Raw genomic sequence first — 20,571 nt, forward strand, 5'->3', positions numbered from 1 at the left:
AAAAAGTGAACACTTTCTCTTTTTTTTTTTTTGCTCTCTCTTCTACATTTAATTAGAATCACGTTTAAAAAAAAAAAACTGATATTGAATGTGACACGTCAGAGCTATTACAGGAAGGAGCAATTCATAACTTCCCTAACTCCCCTTCCGTCCCTGCTGATTCAGAAGAAAACAAACAAACAAACAAACAAAAAACCAACCAGGGTCTCTTGTAGATTTGCTGCTATTCCCCAAAATGTTGGCATTTGCTGCCATGCCACAATGTTGGTCCACTGAAATAGGATTTCTGTGGAAACTGTCAACAGTAATTCACCAAATGCAAGTACCGTCCTTAGCATGTGAGAATAAATGCGGGTTCTATAGAAATGTACAATGTGCTTAAGAAAACGAAAACTGTTTGAAAAGAGTAAATAGCACTGCATTTGAGATTTATTTTTTCTACTTATCTAGTAAAACTTAACATTTTTGCTGACATAAGAATGGTCATTTGTGATTCCTTTAAACAGCAAAAATGCATACTCCTCTTCAGGCCTCTACTCAATAATAGTTTACATTACTCTTAACAAAATCATTCTACATAAACAGATAGCTCCTTAAAAATAGTACTCTCTCATTAAATCTAATTTGACAGAAATAAGTTTAAGGAAAAAAGGAGTGCTTTATAAGTTAAGTGAAAAAGTACAAATCTTTGGCCTTTCTCTTGACATTTTTATATGTCAAAAAGCAAAAAACCTTCATGTAATTCAATCTAATGATTACTTTTTGCACCATAATTTGTTTTTTACACCACAAAAGGAGGCACTTTCAGTATCTGTAAAAGGTGTTTAATCCTAAAACATACTTACCTAGAGAATAATTAACTAAAACAGAATTCAATACACTCTAAGGACCCATTAGGAAATTAAAAGTTAACCACTTCTAAAAGTCACTTGAAAGTCAATGATGGTACCTGATCAATGACAGGAAATTGGGAATGGAACAAATATTAAGAACTTAGGGGATTTCCTACATGGAGAAGAAAAAAGATATTCCTTTACGATGTTTAAGAGTGACAGCTGCTCTTTCCTTATTCTATTTTAATCAATGAGTATTCTATTCATTCAAGTTTTCCTTTCTATTTTTCCTTATAAGTTTCTTACAGTAGCCTATACAACAATGATATATAATGAATACCACAGAAAATCTACTGGAATCAGTAGATCTTCAGATAAGTTCTTAGAGAGAAAAAAAAAAAAAAGGAAGGAAAAATAAGCAAGAACCTCAAAAATAGAACTTTACAGGCTGTGAAACTTGGTCTCTTACGATCATGTTACTGCTCAAATTAGAGGCAATCTTATTTACGTCTACCGGAGCAGCATCGTGGCACATCAGCAGGCAATGATGATGGTGAGAACAGCAGCAAAAAGAAATAACTGTATGCTCACAAAGAACCCAAGCCTACAAAATGGATACCTTTCTGATAGTTTATACTTAAAAGACCCAAGACTTCAGGATAATAAAGCTCTGTATTTATAATCTTTTATATGTCCTACTGTGGCTATTATGCTTAAGTAAAATAGCTAAAGATAAAAAAAAAAACAAACAACAACAACAAAAAAAACCCCCAAAAAACAGAGAAGATGACAACACCATAAACATGTAGCTGTCTATTTTGGCAGCTATACTGCAGAACTTCATGACTATCTTTTAATCAGCCGGGGAAAAAAAGTCAGTAACTGTATGCAAATGAATAAATTGTCCATATCAAAATACAAAAAGTACTATCAATAATCACCTCTGACTTTCAGATTTAAATTCAGTGCAATTGACAAATGCATCGCTAAAGGAAAATGCAGCTTAAACATACTCAAAACATTTGTGTCTATTCCTGGGAGCACATTTAAAAATTATTGCACAGATTTTTAAAATTTTATTTACTTTTTTAAAACAACAACAGAGGTCAACCACAGATGTGGACCTCCAGCAATAAAAGCAGGATTTCAAGTGCCAGATACTCAGCATATTAGGTTTCCTACATAAGTCACAGGGTAATAGTTCTAAATATCTATAATGTGATCGAAAACCCTAAAAACAGCTGGCACAAAACCATCATGAATGACTGCCTCTCTGGATGTAAATTTTAAAAAATATTATTACAGTATCATAGTCCCCACTAACAACAACTGGGGTACACATAACAATGTATTGTGAAATTAAGTGTATTTATTCTCTTTACCAATAGCAAATGCTATCCTACCTTAGTAAAACCAAGACTTGCTTCAATCAATGCTGTTTTGTAAAAATAGCAAAACAACAAATGCTGAAAATCAAAGCTGCATTACTTGGGTTAAATCAGTTTCTACTTAAAACATAGGTTAAAATTTTAGCAGTAAAAGCTTCAAAATAATTAGTGACAGAGATAGTGTTATAAATTTGCCAGGCTTGATAATTAAATGATATTCCTTAATTAAAATCTTTGAGACATAAATTTGACAACTATTCTCTTCAAAATCGACACTTCTGGATTATTACATTAATCATGACAAACCCTGTTAATCACACATATAAACATAGCCCCATGCTATCATTTGTAGATTCTGTATATTTTAGCTTTTAGTTGCATGAGCACAGGAGGTTTCTGATCTGATACCTATACCTTTAAGAAAATATGTGATATTATAAACAGAGTAAAAGACATGATATAGTAGTGATTACTGAAAAAACAAAACATAGCAGCTTAAATCTATCTATTATTTGAAAAAATGTAGTCACAAGTACCACAAATGCAGAATTAGAGCAGCAGGGAGGTTAGTGCAATTATACCTTTTAAAAAAATTTTGAATCACTGCTATGTGAAAACACCTTGAAGCAAGTCTTTTGTTTTAAAGATTGTTTTTAAACTAAGGTAGAAAACATTTTGCCATGTAATGGCAGTGTTATATGTTGTTATCTTGCTTTGTAAAAAGAAAAATAACATGAGAGATTTTTAATACTGGAGTTTGGTTACATTACATATTTAAGCTTCTACACAGAATGATGGACACTTTGAGAAGCTAATCCTTATCCAGAAACATTTTAATCTCTTAAAAAACAAAGCAAAAGAAACAAATAAACAAACAACAAAAAAAACCCAAACCTACTTTGCTCCTTTTCACAATAGTGCACATTTTAACCATAATTTAGTTATGGCTACAAGACATCAGAAGATTTTTTTTTTATGCATCTTCTCTCTATGGTATTAAAAAATTCTTTGTGCCCTTCTAGTCTTTAATTGGCAGAAATATGTCCCAAAAAAGAAACTATTGCATTTAAGCCACATCACCAAAAAACAAAACAAAAAAATCAAAGAGAAAAACAAAAAAACAAAAAAAACCTCACAACAAAAAAACAAAGCAAAAGCAAAAACAAAAAACAGAGCATAATACCCTTTTACTGATGTGTCTTACAGATTGACATGACCAAAGTCATATAGTTCCATTTAATTTCCAATTCCCCCTTCTACAACATGCACCAATCGAATATATGCTCTGGGAGCCATAAATGTACCAAACATCTATCTCTTCAAAAGAATGCATTAAAATATTTTTAAGAATTTTTTGTTTAAAAGGTGAAAAAAATATAAACAAGAAACTGATTCACTCCCTTACTTCATGCATCCATAAACTAAACCAAAAACAAAGTTTAAAAGCAAGAACAAACTACTGCTGCAAGTTTTTGTAAGTCCGTTTTCTCTGTACATACAAACTGCTAAACTACTGAAGGGAAAAAAGAATATAATCCATGGTGTCTGCTGATTCAAAGGGGAGAAACAAGGCTGTCATTAGTATCCAAAAACTCGTACATGTATGGGCTGCTTTTATAACGCTTATTTTTTTCTCTCTTCTGTTTTTCATATCCAAAACTTCTAAATGCTATTTTAGGGGCACAGCAGATTAGATTCCAGCACTTGGTGAACAGAATTCACAAGCTGTGACAAAATTCTGTCATCTTCAGGGTGCAATTTTGTTTATATACACTGTATGTATATATTTCTCTTAGATTTGGCTGTAGTGGACTGGCCATGGTTCAAGTGGGACTATAGCAGTACTTGGGTCGGGGACAGTCATTTTGGCTATATACACATTCATAGTCGGTCCATGGCTTCCAACTAGTAGCGCTATTTCCGAAGGTCTAATACACAAACCTGTAAGAAATTAAAATAATCAACCAGTGTGTAAAGAATTTCATTGTACATTTTTATACAGTTTGGAATCTATTTCTTAGTTCCAAGTTCATGAAACTGGTAAAACAAAAGTAATCATAGCAATGGGCACCAACAGAAACCAGATAAATTGTCTGAAAGTAGATGGAGTTAACAACCATGGGCTAATACTACAGAGGAAGAACCATGGCTAACATGCTGAAGATTTACTCTGTTAATTAAAAAGTAGAAAAAATATACTCAAAATAGACCATTTTCTATCTCTTGGATCTTAATGAAAGATACTACACATTACATTAAGCTATTGCTTCAGTAAACAGCTAATAGCTATCCCCTTTCCATCTTCCCTTTGCTTTCAGAACTTTAGAGGCTGTAACTAGTATTTCTGTGAATACATGGCCAACCTCATCCTGAAAGTCTCTTGGTATCACACATTCCTCAATGCAGACCCTACTGCCTCTATTTCCCCTTCCCTGGGCCACCAACACTCTTCTGCAAGGAAGAGAAGGCAAAAATAGGCATTAAAAATTCAAGTCTCTCTCACAGTGCTACACTTAATTTCAGTGATGAAGTTGTACACTAAAAATAACTGTCCATTTCTTGATTATGAAGGCACTCTTCTGGCAAAGATAGCCTAAATTCTGTTCACATTATTTGAATGAAATGAAAATGAAAAGTATAGAGCCTTCAGTAAAAAAGGTCAATACCCATATCATAAAATTTATTTTTTAAAAAGAACACTTTTGTAGTCACTACCACAACAAGCCACATTTATTCACTATGCTTTCTCTCTTTCTTACACACACACACACACACACACACACACACACACACCCTTTGGAAACACTTCATTATATACTTACTGAACCATCTGATGCACTGGCTCCAACCTTGTCTCCTGCTGCATTCCAACAAACTTCAAAAATTCCACCTGTTCCCCTATAGCTGTGAACTAGAGCACCTGTCTAAAATAATGAGAAGCGGAATCTTAAAAATAATATATTATATATGTCCAAATACTGAGGTAAAAATATTATATGGCTTTATTTCTAGCAATCCAATGTAGGATTTAGCTTCAACTTCAAAATAAACAAGTTCTGAAATACCAGAAACATAAAATGATGATCCTTTCACAAACAGACAGCACTAGTCTGCTCTCAACAGATCATACACACACACACACACACACACACACACACGGCTTCTCCAGTATTGATAACCATTCTTAGCTAAGGTATCTTTGGTCTCTTTGACCCCAGAAGTGCCCCTAAGCTAGAATTATAAAAGAAGCTAAAAGAGCATATGTACATTATTATTGAAAGATGTTTTTAAGTTAAAAGAAAACAAAGTACAACCAGGAACACTACCAATTTCATCATCAATTTAGCCGACTCATAAATATAACTCAATTATTTTATTCCTTCCGCAATGGAAACCAAAATCATTCAGCTGCCATTCAATAACTGAAACTTAGTACAAAAATGTATTCTCTTAGGAAACCAGTTATTAAACAGGGCAAAGGTCAGAGGTTCTGCTGTGAGAAATGAGAAATAATGAAAAATATGCTTCCAGTGTTCTGTCCTGACAAACCAGAAAAGTATCTCTCAGCTTCATGGTGAACTAAAAAACTCAAACTGGAAGTAGCAGAACTACCTAAACACAACATGGCACCAAGACATAAGCTTCTGAGACAGCTAGCCCTAAGCTAATCACTAAGCTAGAAGATCACAATGGGAAGTCTCAACTGTTGTTTCCCTCCTACCTAAAATTTCTCACAATTTAAGAGATTAATGAAAAAGCACAGAGTACAGGAGGCCTTAAGTATCTACAGTTAATTAGAAGAGAATGGAGTGGCGCCAACGAGATCTAAGATAGGCTGTTGTATAGAGTGTAAAATCTACAGGACTGTCAACTTTGGGGTTAAAAACCGACACTGTCTTTCAATAGTACTTACCAATTTCTAAGCTTGAATCAGGCTATAACTGAACGGAAACAGCATGGTCAACAAGCCAGAGCTAATCACATTAACAAAAGCCAAAGGACCCTCAGCATCTACTCAAACCTGTGTTCTGACCAGACTGTAACAATTTAACTGTCAAATGCTTAGGTAACATATCATCGAAGTAATGAAAGAAAAAACTAGATGTACATATTGACAAAAAGACAATTACTTTCTCCTGCACTGAAAACTCGTAAGATGCATTTTGCTATTTTCAAACTTAAAAGAAAAAAAGTAAAATGACATTTTGATACACAATAGTGATACAACAAAACAGTATGGTTACTCAAATGCCCTTAGAAGTCTAGCAGTATCTTCCCTTAGAACTCTACAGTTCTATACCCAAATTTTATTTTAAATTAATTTACTCAAAATGGAGTAAATGAGTGATGGAAAATGTATACAACCAGCAGATTATCTATAAAGCCTCTGCTATTCAATCAAAACAGAAAGATTGGGAATTCCCTGATGGCCCAGTGGTTAGGACTCCAGGCTTCCACTGCAGGGGGCACGGGTTCAATCCCTGGTTGGGGAACTAAGATCCTGCAAGCCGGGAAGTAATTAGAAGTAATGAGAGAGCTCAGCAGGTTTGATGGAGTCAACATCAACATGCCAAAATTCATAATGTTCCAAACATGAGCAACCACCAGTAAGTAAAAGGAATATTATTTTTTAAAACATGCTATACACGGTAACAATAAAATCCATAAGGCATCTCAGAATACATTTTGTAAAAAAGAAGATCTTTATGAAGAAATTATAAAACTCTACTGAAGGAAAAAAAAAAAGACTTAATGAGGGGGAATAACAAAGTTACAGTCATTAAAATTAAACTAACAATGCAGGTACATACAAATGTATCAATCAATGGAATACAAGAGAATCTATGAACAAACCATACAAGAACATAGTATATGGAAGAAGTGACATTCTGAAACAGTGAAGGGACAGTAAATAGTGCCAAGAAAACTGGCGATCCATAAAGAAAGACAGAATTAGAACTATACCTCACACCATATATAAAAACCAATTCTAAGGGAGTATAATATAAATGAAAAAATAAAACAGTGGGAGTATAAGATGAAAGAATCATAATGCTTTTATTTACAAAAAACCTCAAGAAGAATGAAAGAGAAACCGATAAAAATAGTTATCTGTAGAGGATCAAGAAAAAAATGGGAGCAAAACTTCTCAGTGTATACCTTTTCATAATGGGGGGAGGGTGTTGGAGACCATTTGAATGTATAACTTAATCAAAAATAATATGGGAAAATGATGATTTATGCAAAATAGGCTGACCAACTATGGTGGTCAGCAACACAAAGAGAAACAACCCACAATAACTTATTGTGCTTATAATACAAGCAGCAAAGATCTGATTTTTGAACAGGGGGTGGGGCAGGGAGAGCCATGTGACTGATATTAAAGAAAAAATATTTGGCATGTAAAAACTAAAACACTGAAAAGATTAAAATAATGAAAGCAACAAAACTGTTTTCTCCATTTTTAAGAAAGGATCTCTGTAGCATTGTCCCTAAAAAGGTGGTACATAGTTTTAAGTTCGCTTCTGATAAATTATGTGTTCAATCATAAAACCTTGTCCTTTAACACATTTTTTTAACTGCTCATATATACCTTCTCCAAAAACAATTCTTTAAGAAAATAAAGAAATGGTATCATTTATCTAAATAAATGCATCTTAAACTCTCACATTTCATGTCTGCAAAACTGTTGGAAAAAATAAAACAGAGACTCTAAATTTTGGTCCGTATTATGAAAATCTCACTTCAGCTGGTTTCGATCTTTACTTAGCTGTAAATTCCCCCAAAAAAGTGCTCATATAAAAACGAAGAACTGAATTAATGACACAAAATGACAACCAAAACTAAAAAAAATTTTGTTTAGACAAATGCTTCTTACTAATATAAGAATACTTGACTGTTTTAACTTGGACATACCTGTGTGTTCCAGATGTGCACACATTTGTCAAAAGAACCACTCGCCAGATACCTGCCATCAGGACTGAAAGCTACACTGTACACAGGCTCTTGGTGTTTTGTCAGAGTATGGATGCAAATTCCTCGGTCTACATCCCATAATCTAACAGTAGAATCAAAGGATGCACTGACAAGGGAGAAAAAAAAAAAAATTTTATAAGTAATGAAATACTCTCAGCCCCATCCCCAATCTACGATATTCAGCCATTCCTAACAGCTAGCCACGGATTCCTCATGAGAAGCAGACTGTGCTGTTAGGAAGAAAGTGTTCTGGAAACAAAGCTAATTGGAGAAATGGCAGCTTCATTAAGGGCATCTCCAAGTCTGTAAACTGGAAAACATAAATGAGCTAATTCACTGTATTCCTTTACTCTTTAAATAACTCCTTTATACTGACCCACAGTTTTGAAATGCTACATTAAATATGTTTTTGACTTATTTTTTTTAAATGCTGAAAAAACTTTATTGCATTATGCCTCAATTACTTGGGTTTTAATCAATATTTGACATTATCAGTAAATTATTTGATATCTCCAGATACAAACATCCATTATGACCAAAAATAATAATAAAACTGTGTCTAAAGGTTCCCATTAAAAAAAAATATTCCTTGTAGGATACATTCCCATTTCATGGAATTTTTCCTAATTTTCTGTCATATTTATAAGAGGTTTTCTTTGTAAAAGACTCATAAAGGAAAAGCAAAACAGAAATGTTACCTTGCTAACATGAGGTTGGCATTTGGATTATTTGTCCCTGGCCCTGTTGGACTCCACTTGATAGTATAAATTTCTTTATTATGTGCTTGCAAATCATGGACACAGTTGTCTTGTTTCATACTCCATATCTAAGCAAAAAGGAAAAATGTATGTAATTATTTTTCCATACAAAGGGTACTTTTATAATATTATCTTGCCAGTCCAAAATATAGCAGTGTAACCAGAACAATAATTATGGAGATCAAGAGAATATATACAAATAAAGTGTAGAATATATTTAATATTTATCTTTTAAAAATGACAAATTAGCTTCAAGTCCTTTCTAAATATTCACTATTGTGAGGCTTCAGGATTCAATTAACTGTAGTTCTAAGATTACTTTTGATAAGCTTCAGATGGTACAAACTTCAACATTCAGTAAGTTCCTCAGTTAATGATCCTACAATGTTTAAGGCATTAGTTTTTATGCTGTCCTTTAAAATAAAAGATCTACATTATAAATTCCTCTTAGAATTTAGAATCAGGAACTATTTTGCAATCAGGAAGAGAAAATAGATAAGCAACATACAGATAAATATAATATGATTCATGTTGACACCAAAGCATAGGCAATGAAAGCAAAAAAAAAAAAAGCAAGTGGTACTACATACAATTAAAAAGTTTCTGCACAGCAAAGGAAACAATCAATAAAGTAAAAAGGCAAACTACGGAATGGGAGAAAATACTGCAAACCATATATCCAATAAGGAGTTAATTTCCAAAATACGTAAGGAAATCCTACAACTCAACAGCAAAAAACCCAATAACCCAATTTAAAAATGGACAAAGGACTTGAATAGACATTTCTCCAAAGAAGATACACAAATGGCCAATAGGTGGTGTATGAAGAGATGCCCAATGTCACTGATCATCAGGGAAATGAAAATCAAAACTATGAGATACCACTTCACAACTGTTAGGATGGCTATTAAAATTTTTAAAAATGTCATCAAGGTTGTGGAGAAATTGGAAACCCTGTAAACTGTTGATAAATGAATGCAAAATGGTGTAGCCACTATGAAAAATAGTATGGAGGTGCTCCCCCAAATTTTAACAACTACCACTATATATGATCCAGCAATTCCACTTCTGGGTATTTATCAAAAAAAAAAAATCGAAATCAGGATCTTGAAGAGGCATTTGTATGCCCTTGTTCACTACAGCATTATTCATAAAAGCCAAGATACGGAAACATCCTAAGTGCCCATCAATGGATGAATGGATGAAGAAAATGCATATATATACAATGGAGTATTATTCAGCCTTAACATATGGGGAAATCCTGCAATACGTGACAACATGGATAAATTTTAAGGACAAATGTTGCATGATTCCATTTACATGATGTATCTAAGAGTCAAACTCATAAAAGCAAAGAAAAGAATAGTGGGGATAAACAGCAAGGTCCTATAGTATAGCACAGGAAACTGTATTCAGTATCCTATAATAAACCATAAAGGACAGAAACTAACACACCATTCATTGTAAAGCAATTATACTCCAATAAAGATGTTAAAAAAATAAAAAATAAATTATTGGTGTAAAAAAGAAAAAACATAATGGAAAAGAAAAAAAAAAAGAATGGTGGCTGCCAGAGGTGGTGGGGTCGCAGGGAGGGGCTGCTAATCAACAAGCATAAAATCTCAGCTCTAGAGATCTGCCTCACTGCCTTGTGCTTACGGACAATAACACTGTTTTGTACACTTAAAAATTTGTTAAGAGTAGATGTCATGTCAAGTATTCTTCCCATATAAAATTCAGAAATTGTAAATGATTCACCACATACAAGAAACTGTGAAAAGTAACAAAGCAGTAAAGTTAAAATGGTGAGTAGAGAATACGCCTTTCTAGAGTTGAAAACATGCCTATGTATACAGGTTAAAAAATAATTCATATTATTTTTGAGCAAAAATTAAGAGAAATCTACACCAACAGTATTTCTAACAAAATCATTCAGTAAAGACATGGGGGGAAACCTTGCCAAATACAAACACACATACACCAAACCCAAGTACTGACAAAGAAACAAAAATTAGCTGTGCTTCACACTTCTGCAATGAAACTAATGAGATAATGAAGCAATAACATCATGTTTTTGTATCCTAGGTATATATAACTCCATGTAAATAAATCCAAAAGGTATGTTTCCAAAATGTATTGATATCTCATGTGAGCGTTCGATAGCACTGATAACACTGACCGCTCTCATCCATCACCCCCCTTGAAATACTCTTCTCTCTCCTCACCATTTCCACTGAGGTCATTCCAATTTCCTTTTGGAGTCTCATTCCTCTTGCGCTGCTAAATGCTAGAGTTTCTTAAGACTTTTTTAAGCTTTCCTCTTCTTTTACTCTGTACATTTCCACCTACACAGTTTTGTCCATGCCCATGGCTTTGAATGACTACCCACCTATTGAGAATTCCCAAATTTTTTATGTCAGGCTTAGAATTGTTCTCTGAGCATCAGACCGACCTGGCACCTCCACTTGCATGACTCAAAGGCACTGTCCAAGCTGGACATAATCTTCTCACTCATCTGCTGTTCCTTGTTCTCAAAATATGGCTTCACTAGACATTATCCATCCTTCTGGCTTCTGCTTTAAAATTCTATGACCTTTTATTATTCTTAGAACTAAAAAAAAGCTCTCTAACACTTTCTAATTTAAACTTCTCTCTCTAGCTGCAACTCAGTCCCTGACAGTAGGCTCTCTATAGCCACCGGCCTTCTTTCATTTCCTCGTATGTGCCATACTCTGTTCCAGAAGAAGTTTTTCATTTTATAAGCATAATGCACGTGCACGCAAAGTAATCTCACAAACAAGAGCGTGAAGAAAAGCATTTTTACCAGCAACGTTTACAAAGGAGTCCAGGCTTGAAAAAACTATCTAACTAAAAACAGCAGGTATTTAAGGAAAAAAACCACCAGGTTACCAAGGTTACATTTAGTCTGTTCATGGGAAGAGGAAAAGCAGTTTTCCTTCATGATTATCCTATCTATAAGGGTCATCACGTCTGCAGTCACTGGCACTGTAAAGTCAAAGATAAATTATTTTCATACAGTTAACATGGTGAAGCATAGGGTGCAAGCTTCATTAATTTTGAAGATTAGTATTATGTTGTTCTTTGTCTCAAAATGCCTTTCTTCTTTAATTTTGGTATGTCATATGCATAGGTGCTAGGTGTTAGTTTTTGCTTTTAGTTATGCAACAAGAAAAACATAAATTCATATTGAGATGTGAATACTGACATGCCAACTATACTCACTCACCAATTAAGCTATATATCTACTATATATCAGTTTCCCAGAAAGGGTGATATATACTCACACCACAACAAAATCCAATTAACACAATTCTCAGAATTTCAGTCAAATCCATGAATCCTACAAAGATCTTTGCTATCTGTGAGTCAGATCCTTACATGTGCAAATAACCTTTAATTGTACCAATATATGACTCCCTAATAGTGAAGACAATTTATAATAGTACAAACCTCAGTATCATAATTCCCAACTATAAGAGAGACATTCTGAACAATCTTAAAACAGCCAGAGCAGCCACACTGTGTAACTCCTCAACCCCATTTCTCCCCACTATCTGAATTACCTTTAAAGTCATGTCATCAGAACAGGATGCCAGGAGATTGCCAGTTGGGTCCCATTTGATAGCATTTACTTCATTCTAAAAATAACAGTGAACATTCACATTTTCATTTCATAGACTTGGTTGTTCTTTGGGTATTAAACATGCACACTTCAAAACCACTCGAAACATTACTTATTCATCATAATCACTTTAAAGGAGGGAAAAAAAGGTTTCTCACCGTGTGTCCCTGGAATGTTTTAATAGGTCTGTCTTGTCCTAACTTACAGACATGAATGCACATATCTGTACTACAAGAAGCAAAGGTGTTGTTGCTCTGCCAATCAACATCCAATGCTGGCGCTGAAAAGAAAAACAGGCAAGGTTTGCATTCATTCCACATGTACTGAAATCTAGGAGCTTTAGTTTTAAACCACGGTTAGACATTAAGTATGCTAACAGGAACTTAAAATATTTTACTTTATACTTTTTATGGTATTAATAGAATTTTTAAAATTACAGTACTTAAATATTACAAATATTAATACATTTCAGTTTGGTTGTCTCCATGTGAGACACAGCCTAATAGAAAGTACACTGGCCTGGTCACCAGGAGATGAGGGTTCCTGAGAGCTTGCCCTGTAAATTACTAGCACTGGATTCTTGGTTCCTCATTTGCAAAATGATAAAATTAAATGTGATGCTACACTTCCTTTTGTTTCTGAAATTCTGTGAGTGTTCAATGGATAAGAAGCCTTGTTTTACTACTCCCTAACTAGTGGGCCCTAAGCAAGTCACCTCTCATGCTATTTTGCTCTTCTGAAAAAAATGGGGGGACTTCCCTGGTGGCGCAGTGGTTAAGAATCTGCCTGCCAATGCAGGGGACAGGGGTTTGATCCCGTCTGGGAAGATCCCACATGCCGTGGAGCAACTAAGCCCGCTCGCCACAACTACTGAGCCCGTGCGCCTAGAGCCTGTGTTCCGCAACAAGAGAAGCCACCGCAATGAGAAGCTTGCGCACCATATCAAAGAGTAGCCCCCGCTCGCCACAACTAGAAAAAAAAAAAGCCCGCGTGCAGCAACCAAGACCCAACACAGCCATAAGTAATAAATAAATAAATAAATTTATAAAAATCAAAAAAATTAAAAATAATTTAAAAATGGGGATAAAATCTTTAAGCTTAGTATCCAAGGATATTGTGAAAATCAAGTTGGATTATATGTATGGAAAATACTTTGTAAATTACAAGTTAGACAAACGTTACACTGAGTAAGTATCATTTCCACTGTCTACTCAACTGATAAATGGAATATTGCATGATTTGCAAATACATTTTTCTTCTAAGTGATTCTTGTCAAATACCTCTTAAAATCTACATCATTGAATTTAAAACCTCAGACGCCCAAAAGCTGGCTGGCATTTAATACTTATTTTAGCTCTGATATGATTAAAGATTCTTTCCTTTCATTTTCCCCTGGTGCAAAGTGCAAAGCCTCTCTATAATTAGCAATGCAGATTAAGATAATGTAGCAAGTAACTGGGTTAAGCAATAGGAGCGTATCAAAAACACTGGATTTAGAGTAGGCAGTAGGTAGTTGGGGGGAAAGGTGAGATTCAAAAACCAAGCACCCTTGGCTCAAGATAAGGAAAACCCTGAGGTGCAACAAACACTCCAGAGCCCTGCCTGGATCAGGTTGAGCCTGGACCTTCTTCACCAGCAACTGCTCCCTTTCTCGGCTCCTTCTCTCTTTCCTATCCTGCTTCTGGGAGAATCCCAACTAAATCAGTCAGTGAACAAAAACACAGGCCCACTGTGATCAGCACTATGTTTGATTTGCTGCTGTTTGTGTGCATCACAACTTCTTAGAGCAACGTAGACGACCATCCTATTCAGCTGTCAGCTTATCTTCAGTCCATTCCTCACCACGCTTTGCCCTGCTATGCTCTACACGCAGGGGGCTGACTCTTGCAAATTACATATCCCAGGCCTCTGTGCCTGCAGGTTTCCAGATGGGCTCATTCAGTGGAAGATACTGTCGAGAGTCCAAGGTCAGGAGAAAGAAGGCAGACGGGCAATTTCTGTGGTCCTCTCTCTTTCAGACTGGGTCTTTGGCAGTGACTATGATTGCTCCACAGTACCTATTCTTGGCAGGCAGCCTCTCCTTTGAGGTTCCCATCCCCACTGGGTAGTTGGATCCTATCTTCTCCTCTACAGTCTTAGGTTTACTGCAGTTGTTAAACTCAGTTACTTCATCTTCCTCTATTTTTCACTCTTCCAGTACTTCCGCAACTGTTTCCTTGTATTATGCTCCCTTTCTTGGATTACTTGGTTTAGATTTTGTTTTTGTGCCTTGGAATTGGATTCAGTGACACCACCTTCATTTTCACAGTAAATATTACTTAACACATTACTGACCAGGGGGATTTTTGTAGAAACTAACGCCTGTGGCTGTAATACATCTCTGGTCAAAAATGCATTAAGATATAATTAAAAAAAAACTATTTCAACAAAATGTTCCTTTGGTAAATACTTTGTTATAGTGTTAAGAAGTTGCGGGGGAAAGGCCTGAAAATCTAACTAATTTAAAGGACAATTAAAAGTATAACAAAATGCTATGAAGAAAGCCAAGTATCTGTCATACTCCACCAGGGTGTTAATTTGGTAGAGAGTCATCTGCAAAATGTTAAATAGGAGGCTGAGAAAATCTGAAACAGCATTCAAACAAATACACCAATAGGTTCAGAACAAAACAAAAACAAACTGTATAACCAGGTAAAGATAAGTGGAGGAAGCTGGGGAATGGTGCCATATGAGTTATATGATTAATACTTCTGTGATATGCCTGGCTCATAAGATACAATGATAACAGATTGGTATAATCTAAGAACCCATACCTCCTTACTTTATATTTATTCCTAAAATTTAAAAATGAGGTATCACCTCACACCGGTTAGAATGGGCATCATCAAAAAATCTACAAACAACAAATGCTGGAGAGGGTGTGGAGAAAAGGGAACCCTCTTGCACTGTTGGTGGGAATGTAAACTGATACAGCCACTATGGAAAACAGTATGGAGGTTCCTTAAAAAACGAAAAATAGAATTACCATATGACCCAGTAATCCCACTACTGGGCATATACCCAGAGAACACCATAATTCAAAAAGACACATGCACCCCAATGTTCACTGCAGCACTATTTACAATAGCCAGGACATGGAAGCAACCTAAATGCCCATCGACAGACAAATGGATAAAGAAGATGTGGTAAATATATACAATGGAATATTACTCAGCCATAAAAAGGAATGAAATCGGGTCATTTGTAGATACGTGGATGGACCTAGATACTGTCATACAGAGTGAAGTAAGTCAGAAACAGAAAAACAAATATCATATTTAATGCATATATGTGGAATCTAGAAAAATGGTACAAATGAACCGGTTTGCAAGGCAGAAATAGAGACGCAGATGTAGAGACCAAACGTATGGATACCAAGGGGGGAAAGTGCAGGGGGGCGGGGGTGTGATGAATTGGGAGATTGGGATTGACATGTATACACTACTATGTATAAAATAAATAATAAGAACCTGCTGTATAAAAAAATAAAATAAAATTCAAAAAATAAATAAAAATGAGTCTAGGTAACACAAGTTCTTTAGGATAAAAACACATCTTTAACATAAAATGTATTTTTATGTAGGTAATATGTGAGAGGTGTGTTTACTATTACTAGTCTCATTTTACACATGATGAAAGAGGCTAAGAAAAGTTAATTTGCCTAGGGTTACACAATCTTTTAAATTCCTGGAGCTGGAATTCCCTGGCGGTTCAGTGGTTAGGACTCTGTGCTTCCACTGCAAGGGGCACGGTTGAATCCCTGACTGGGGAACAAGGATCCCACAAGCCGTGCAGTGCAGACAAAAAAAAAAAAAAAAAAAAAAAAAAAAATTCCTGGAGCTAAGATTCAATTTCTGCGTCCTCCAATTCTGATTTATTTTTTGGTTAACCCATGCATCCTTCACAATTTAGAAAGGTAACAAACCTATGAGGGAAGGGAAAAAAGGCATTTAATATTCATTTGCTTTTTTTTTTTTTTAAAAAGCTTCATTGAGATATATAATTCATATATCATAAATTTCATCCATTTAAAGTGTGCAATTCAATGGTTTTTAGTATATTACATTAATAATTTTAAAATATTGTGGTCATACATAACATAAAATTTGTCATTTAATTAACTGTACAATTCAGTTGTATCAATTACTTTCACAATGTTGTACAGTCATTACCACTATTTTCAAAAGTTCTTCATCACCCCAAACAGAAACTCTGTAACCATTAAGCAGTAACTCTCCATTTCCCCCTCCTCCCAGCCTCTGTAACCTTGAATCTTTACGTTCGTCTCTATGAATTTGCCTATTCTAGACATTTCATACTCTTGAAATATCTAGAATCATACTCCAGAATGATTCTAGATTCTACTCATGTAGAATCATACTCTTTGTCCTTTTATGTCTGGTTTATTTCACTTAGCATAACATGTACAAATTCTCTGGTATTGTAGCATGTATCAGAACTTCATTCCTTTTTATGGCTGAATAATAATCCATTGTATATAGAGACCCATTCTGTTTTTCCACTCATCTGCTAATGGACAGTGGGTTGTTCCTACCCTTTGGCTACTGTGAAAAATGCTGCTATGAACATTGACGGACATGAATTCGTTCAAGTCCCTACCTTCAATTCAATTACCTAGGAGCAGAATTGCTGGGTCATATGGTAACTCTATTTAGCTTTTTGAGGAACTGTCATACTGTTTTCCACAACGACTGTACTGTTTTACATACCTACTAGCAAAGTACAAGGATTCTAATTTCTCCGCATCATCGTGAACACTGTTATGTTTTATAGCCATCCTAATGAATATGAAGTGGTTAACTCATCTATAATCATGATTTATGCTTTATATAAGAGTGTATATGGACAAAAATACAGTACAGGAATTAAAATATGGTAATTTCAAAAGCATGGTAGACTTTCATTCCTGATCAAGATGGAGTAACAGGGACCAAATTTACCTCCTGCCCAAAACAACCAAAAAAATTACAAAATATATGAAATAATAGTTCAGAACTCTGGGCACCAGGCAATAAAGGACCGCAGTTCCGGAGAGAAGGGAAATCAACCAACAATGTGCCTCTATAACTGCTCAAACATATGATCTGGAAAAATGTCCAGATCTTGGCACAGGGAAGAGGAATCTCCCTAGGAAGAGATTAATGAAATTCCTGAGCAGAAGAGATAAAGCTCAAAACCTGGAGAACTGAAGGCAGCTAGAATTCACAGTACTAGAAAGGACAGAGCTATGCAGACAGAGAAAGAATTCTGAAGACCTGCAGTGGGCCCTATTCACACAATTAGCTGAGTACTAATCAGCACAAGTATCTGACGATACTAGCTGAGACCTGGGAAAGAACCACTCAAAAGAATTAGAAGAAACAATGCCTGATACTCAAGACTGGGAAAACCTTCTGATTCATGGAATACTGGTTAGAGTACATCTAGGTTCTTGTCTCAGTACCAGGAAATAAATAGCCCTACGCCGAGCACTGTTTCACTGCCATTTAACAAATCTTACAAGCATGATCCAAAAGGATCAAACCATATCCAAGTAATCTAACTATGTCCCAGAATAAATTCACAAATACTTATAAGAATACAGAAATATCCAGCAACCAACGACATAAAATTCAAAATGCCTCACTTCCAATCAAAAGTAACAAGGCATGCAAAGATGCAGGAAAATATGACCAAAATGAAGAGAAAAATCAAATCATAAAAACTGACCTAGACATTAAAGCACTTGCAACTATATATGATTTGTTCAAATACTTAAGTAGCAACATGGAAGATGTAAAAAAAGACCTAAATGAAACTTCTAGAGATTAAAACTGAAACATGTGAGATAAAAAACGTACTGGATGGAATAAACTGTAGATTAGATGTTGCAGAAGAAAAGATGTGTGAACTTGAAAACAGCAGAGATAATGCAAAAAAAAAAGACTGGATAAAAAAATGAACAGCACACCAGTGTATTATGGGACATCAAGCAGACTAATAAACATAATCAGAATTTCAAGTTAAAAAAAAATGTGGGGAGGAGGTAGAATATTTTTTAAAGAATAATGGTCAAAAATTTTTCAAATTTAAAGAAAACTATGAACGAAGAAATCCAAGAAGCTCCAAGGACAAAAAACATAAAGAAAACTAAACCAAGGCACAACATATGCAAATTGCACAAAATCAGTTATAAGGAGAAAAATCTTAAAAGCAGCCAGAGAAAACAAGACAAGAATAATAAGGATAAAAATGGTAGCAAGTTCAAATTGAAAATAGTAGTAAATAAGAAGAGGACAGAGCAACATTTTCTTTAAAGTACTGAAAGAAAAAAACCCTGTCAACCCCAGAATTCTATACCCAACAAAAATATCCTTCAGTAATGAAGGTGAAATGAAGACTTAATACCTACAAAAAGAATTCATCAACATGAGATTTACACTATAAGGAATGTTAAAGCAGTTCAGGCAGGAAATAAATGATGCCAGATGAAACTACGTATCTGTGCAAAGGAATGAAGAGTTGGAAATGGTAACTATGGGTAAAAAATTTTATTATTTAATCCCTTTAAAATATCACTTGAAGGTAGATGGTGGTAAGTTAAAGATGTGTACTATAAACCCCAAGGCAACCATTATAATAAAAGATTTACAGTTAATAACCCACCAAAGGAGGAAAAATGTAATCATACAAATACTCAATTAATCCAAATGGAAGAGGAAAAATAGCAAAAGAAGATGAGATAAATAGAAATATGATTAATTTAAATGCAATCATTATCAATAATCACATTAAATGTAAATAGCCTAAATATTGCCATTAAAAGGCAGATGTTGATATTGAATGAACAAGCAATATATGATGCCTACATAAAATATACATCAAATATAACAAAATTAATAGATAAGTAAAAGCATGGAGAAATATATACCATGCCAACACTAACCAAAAGAAAACTGGAGGGGCTACATTAATATGAGACAAAGTAGATTTCAGAGCACAAAAAATAAAATGGAAAAAAAAAAGAGGGTCGCTAACAAAATGATAAAGGGGTCAATTCAACATGAGGTTGCAACATTCCTAAACGTTCATGCCCCTAATAACATTGTTTCAAAACACATAAAGTAAAAATCGACAGAGCTTCAAAGAAAATAGAAATTATTGTATTTTCCAATTACTGTTGATGATTTCAATACCCCTCTCTCAGTAACAGATGGTATAAGTAGACAGAATAATCAGTAAAGGCCATAAAAGATTTGAACATTATCAAACAACTTGACCTAAATGACATTTATGAGAACAATGGAATTAAATTAGAAAGCAATATTACAAAGATCTTTAAAATTTTTCCAAATACTCAGAAATTAACACACTTCTAAATAACCCATGGGTCAAAGAAGGAATCAAAATTACTCCAGAAAGTATTTTGAACTGAATGAAAACACATTTGAAAAATTGTGAGATGTCACTAAGTAGTAGTTAGAAGTAATTTATAGCACTAAATATCCCCATTAGAAAAGCAGAAAGGTCTCAAATCAGTGACCCCAACTTCTACATCAAGCAAAAAGAAAAAGAGCATATTAGATTGATACTGAAAGCACAATACATAAAAGAACAAATTAATAAATTAAGGAATTCATCAACATTAATAATACCTGATCTTTGAGGCACACTGTCAAAACAATGCAGAGACAATCCACAGACTATGAGACAATATTTGTAAATACTTGATAAGACTTGTATCCCGAATATATAAAGAGTTCACAAGACTCAATAATAAGAAAACAACAAAGTTAAATTAAAAGTCCAAAGATTTGAACAGATACTTCACCAAAGGAGACATACAGATGGTAAATTAAACCATGACAAGATGCTCAACATCATTAGTCATTAGGAAATGAAAATGAAAACCACAGTGAGGAACCACTACACGC

At 34.6% G+C, this 20,571-nt stretch overlaps 1 protein-coding gene across 6 annotated transcripts in view; it reads right to left on the reverse strand.

Moving 5' to 3' along the window:
• Positions 1-1,896: 1,896 nt before the first annotated feature.
• TBL1XR1 (TBL1X/Y related 1) overlaps positions 1,897-20,571 on the reverse strand; it is a 173,191-nt gene continuing 154,516 nt past the window's right edge. For all 6 annotated transcript variants that reach the window (XM_059920544.1, XM_059920541.1, XM_059920540.1 and 3 more), the window contains 6 exons: positions 12,757-12,878; positions 12,540-12,614; positions 8,896-9,023; positions 8,138-8,303; positions 5,044-5,145; positions 1,897-4,162 (listed from right to left, as the gene is read on the reverse strand). In XM_059920544.1, coding sequence (XP_059776527.1) covers positions 4,136-4,162; positions 5,044-5,145; positions 8,138-8,303; positions 8,896-9,023; positions 12,540-12,614; positions 12,757-12,878 — 620 coding nt within the window. In that variant the 3' untranslated portion in view covers positions 1,897-4,135. The remainder of the gene's footprint in view (positions 4,163-5,043; positions 5,146-8,137; positions 8,304-8,895; positions 9,024-12,539; positions 12,615-12,756; positions 12,879-20,571) is intronic.

Source organism: Balaenoptera ricei, chromosome 4 (assembly GCF_028023285.1).
Source record: "Balaenoptera ricei isolate mBalRic1 chromosome 4, mBalRic1.hap2, whole genome shotgun sequence".
Lineage (NCBI taxonomy): Eukaryota > Metazoa > Chordata > Mammalia > Artiodactyla > Balaenopteridae > Balaenoptera > Balaenoptera ricei.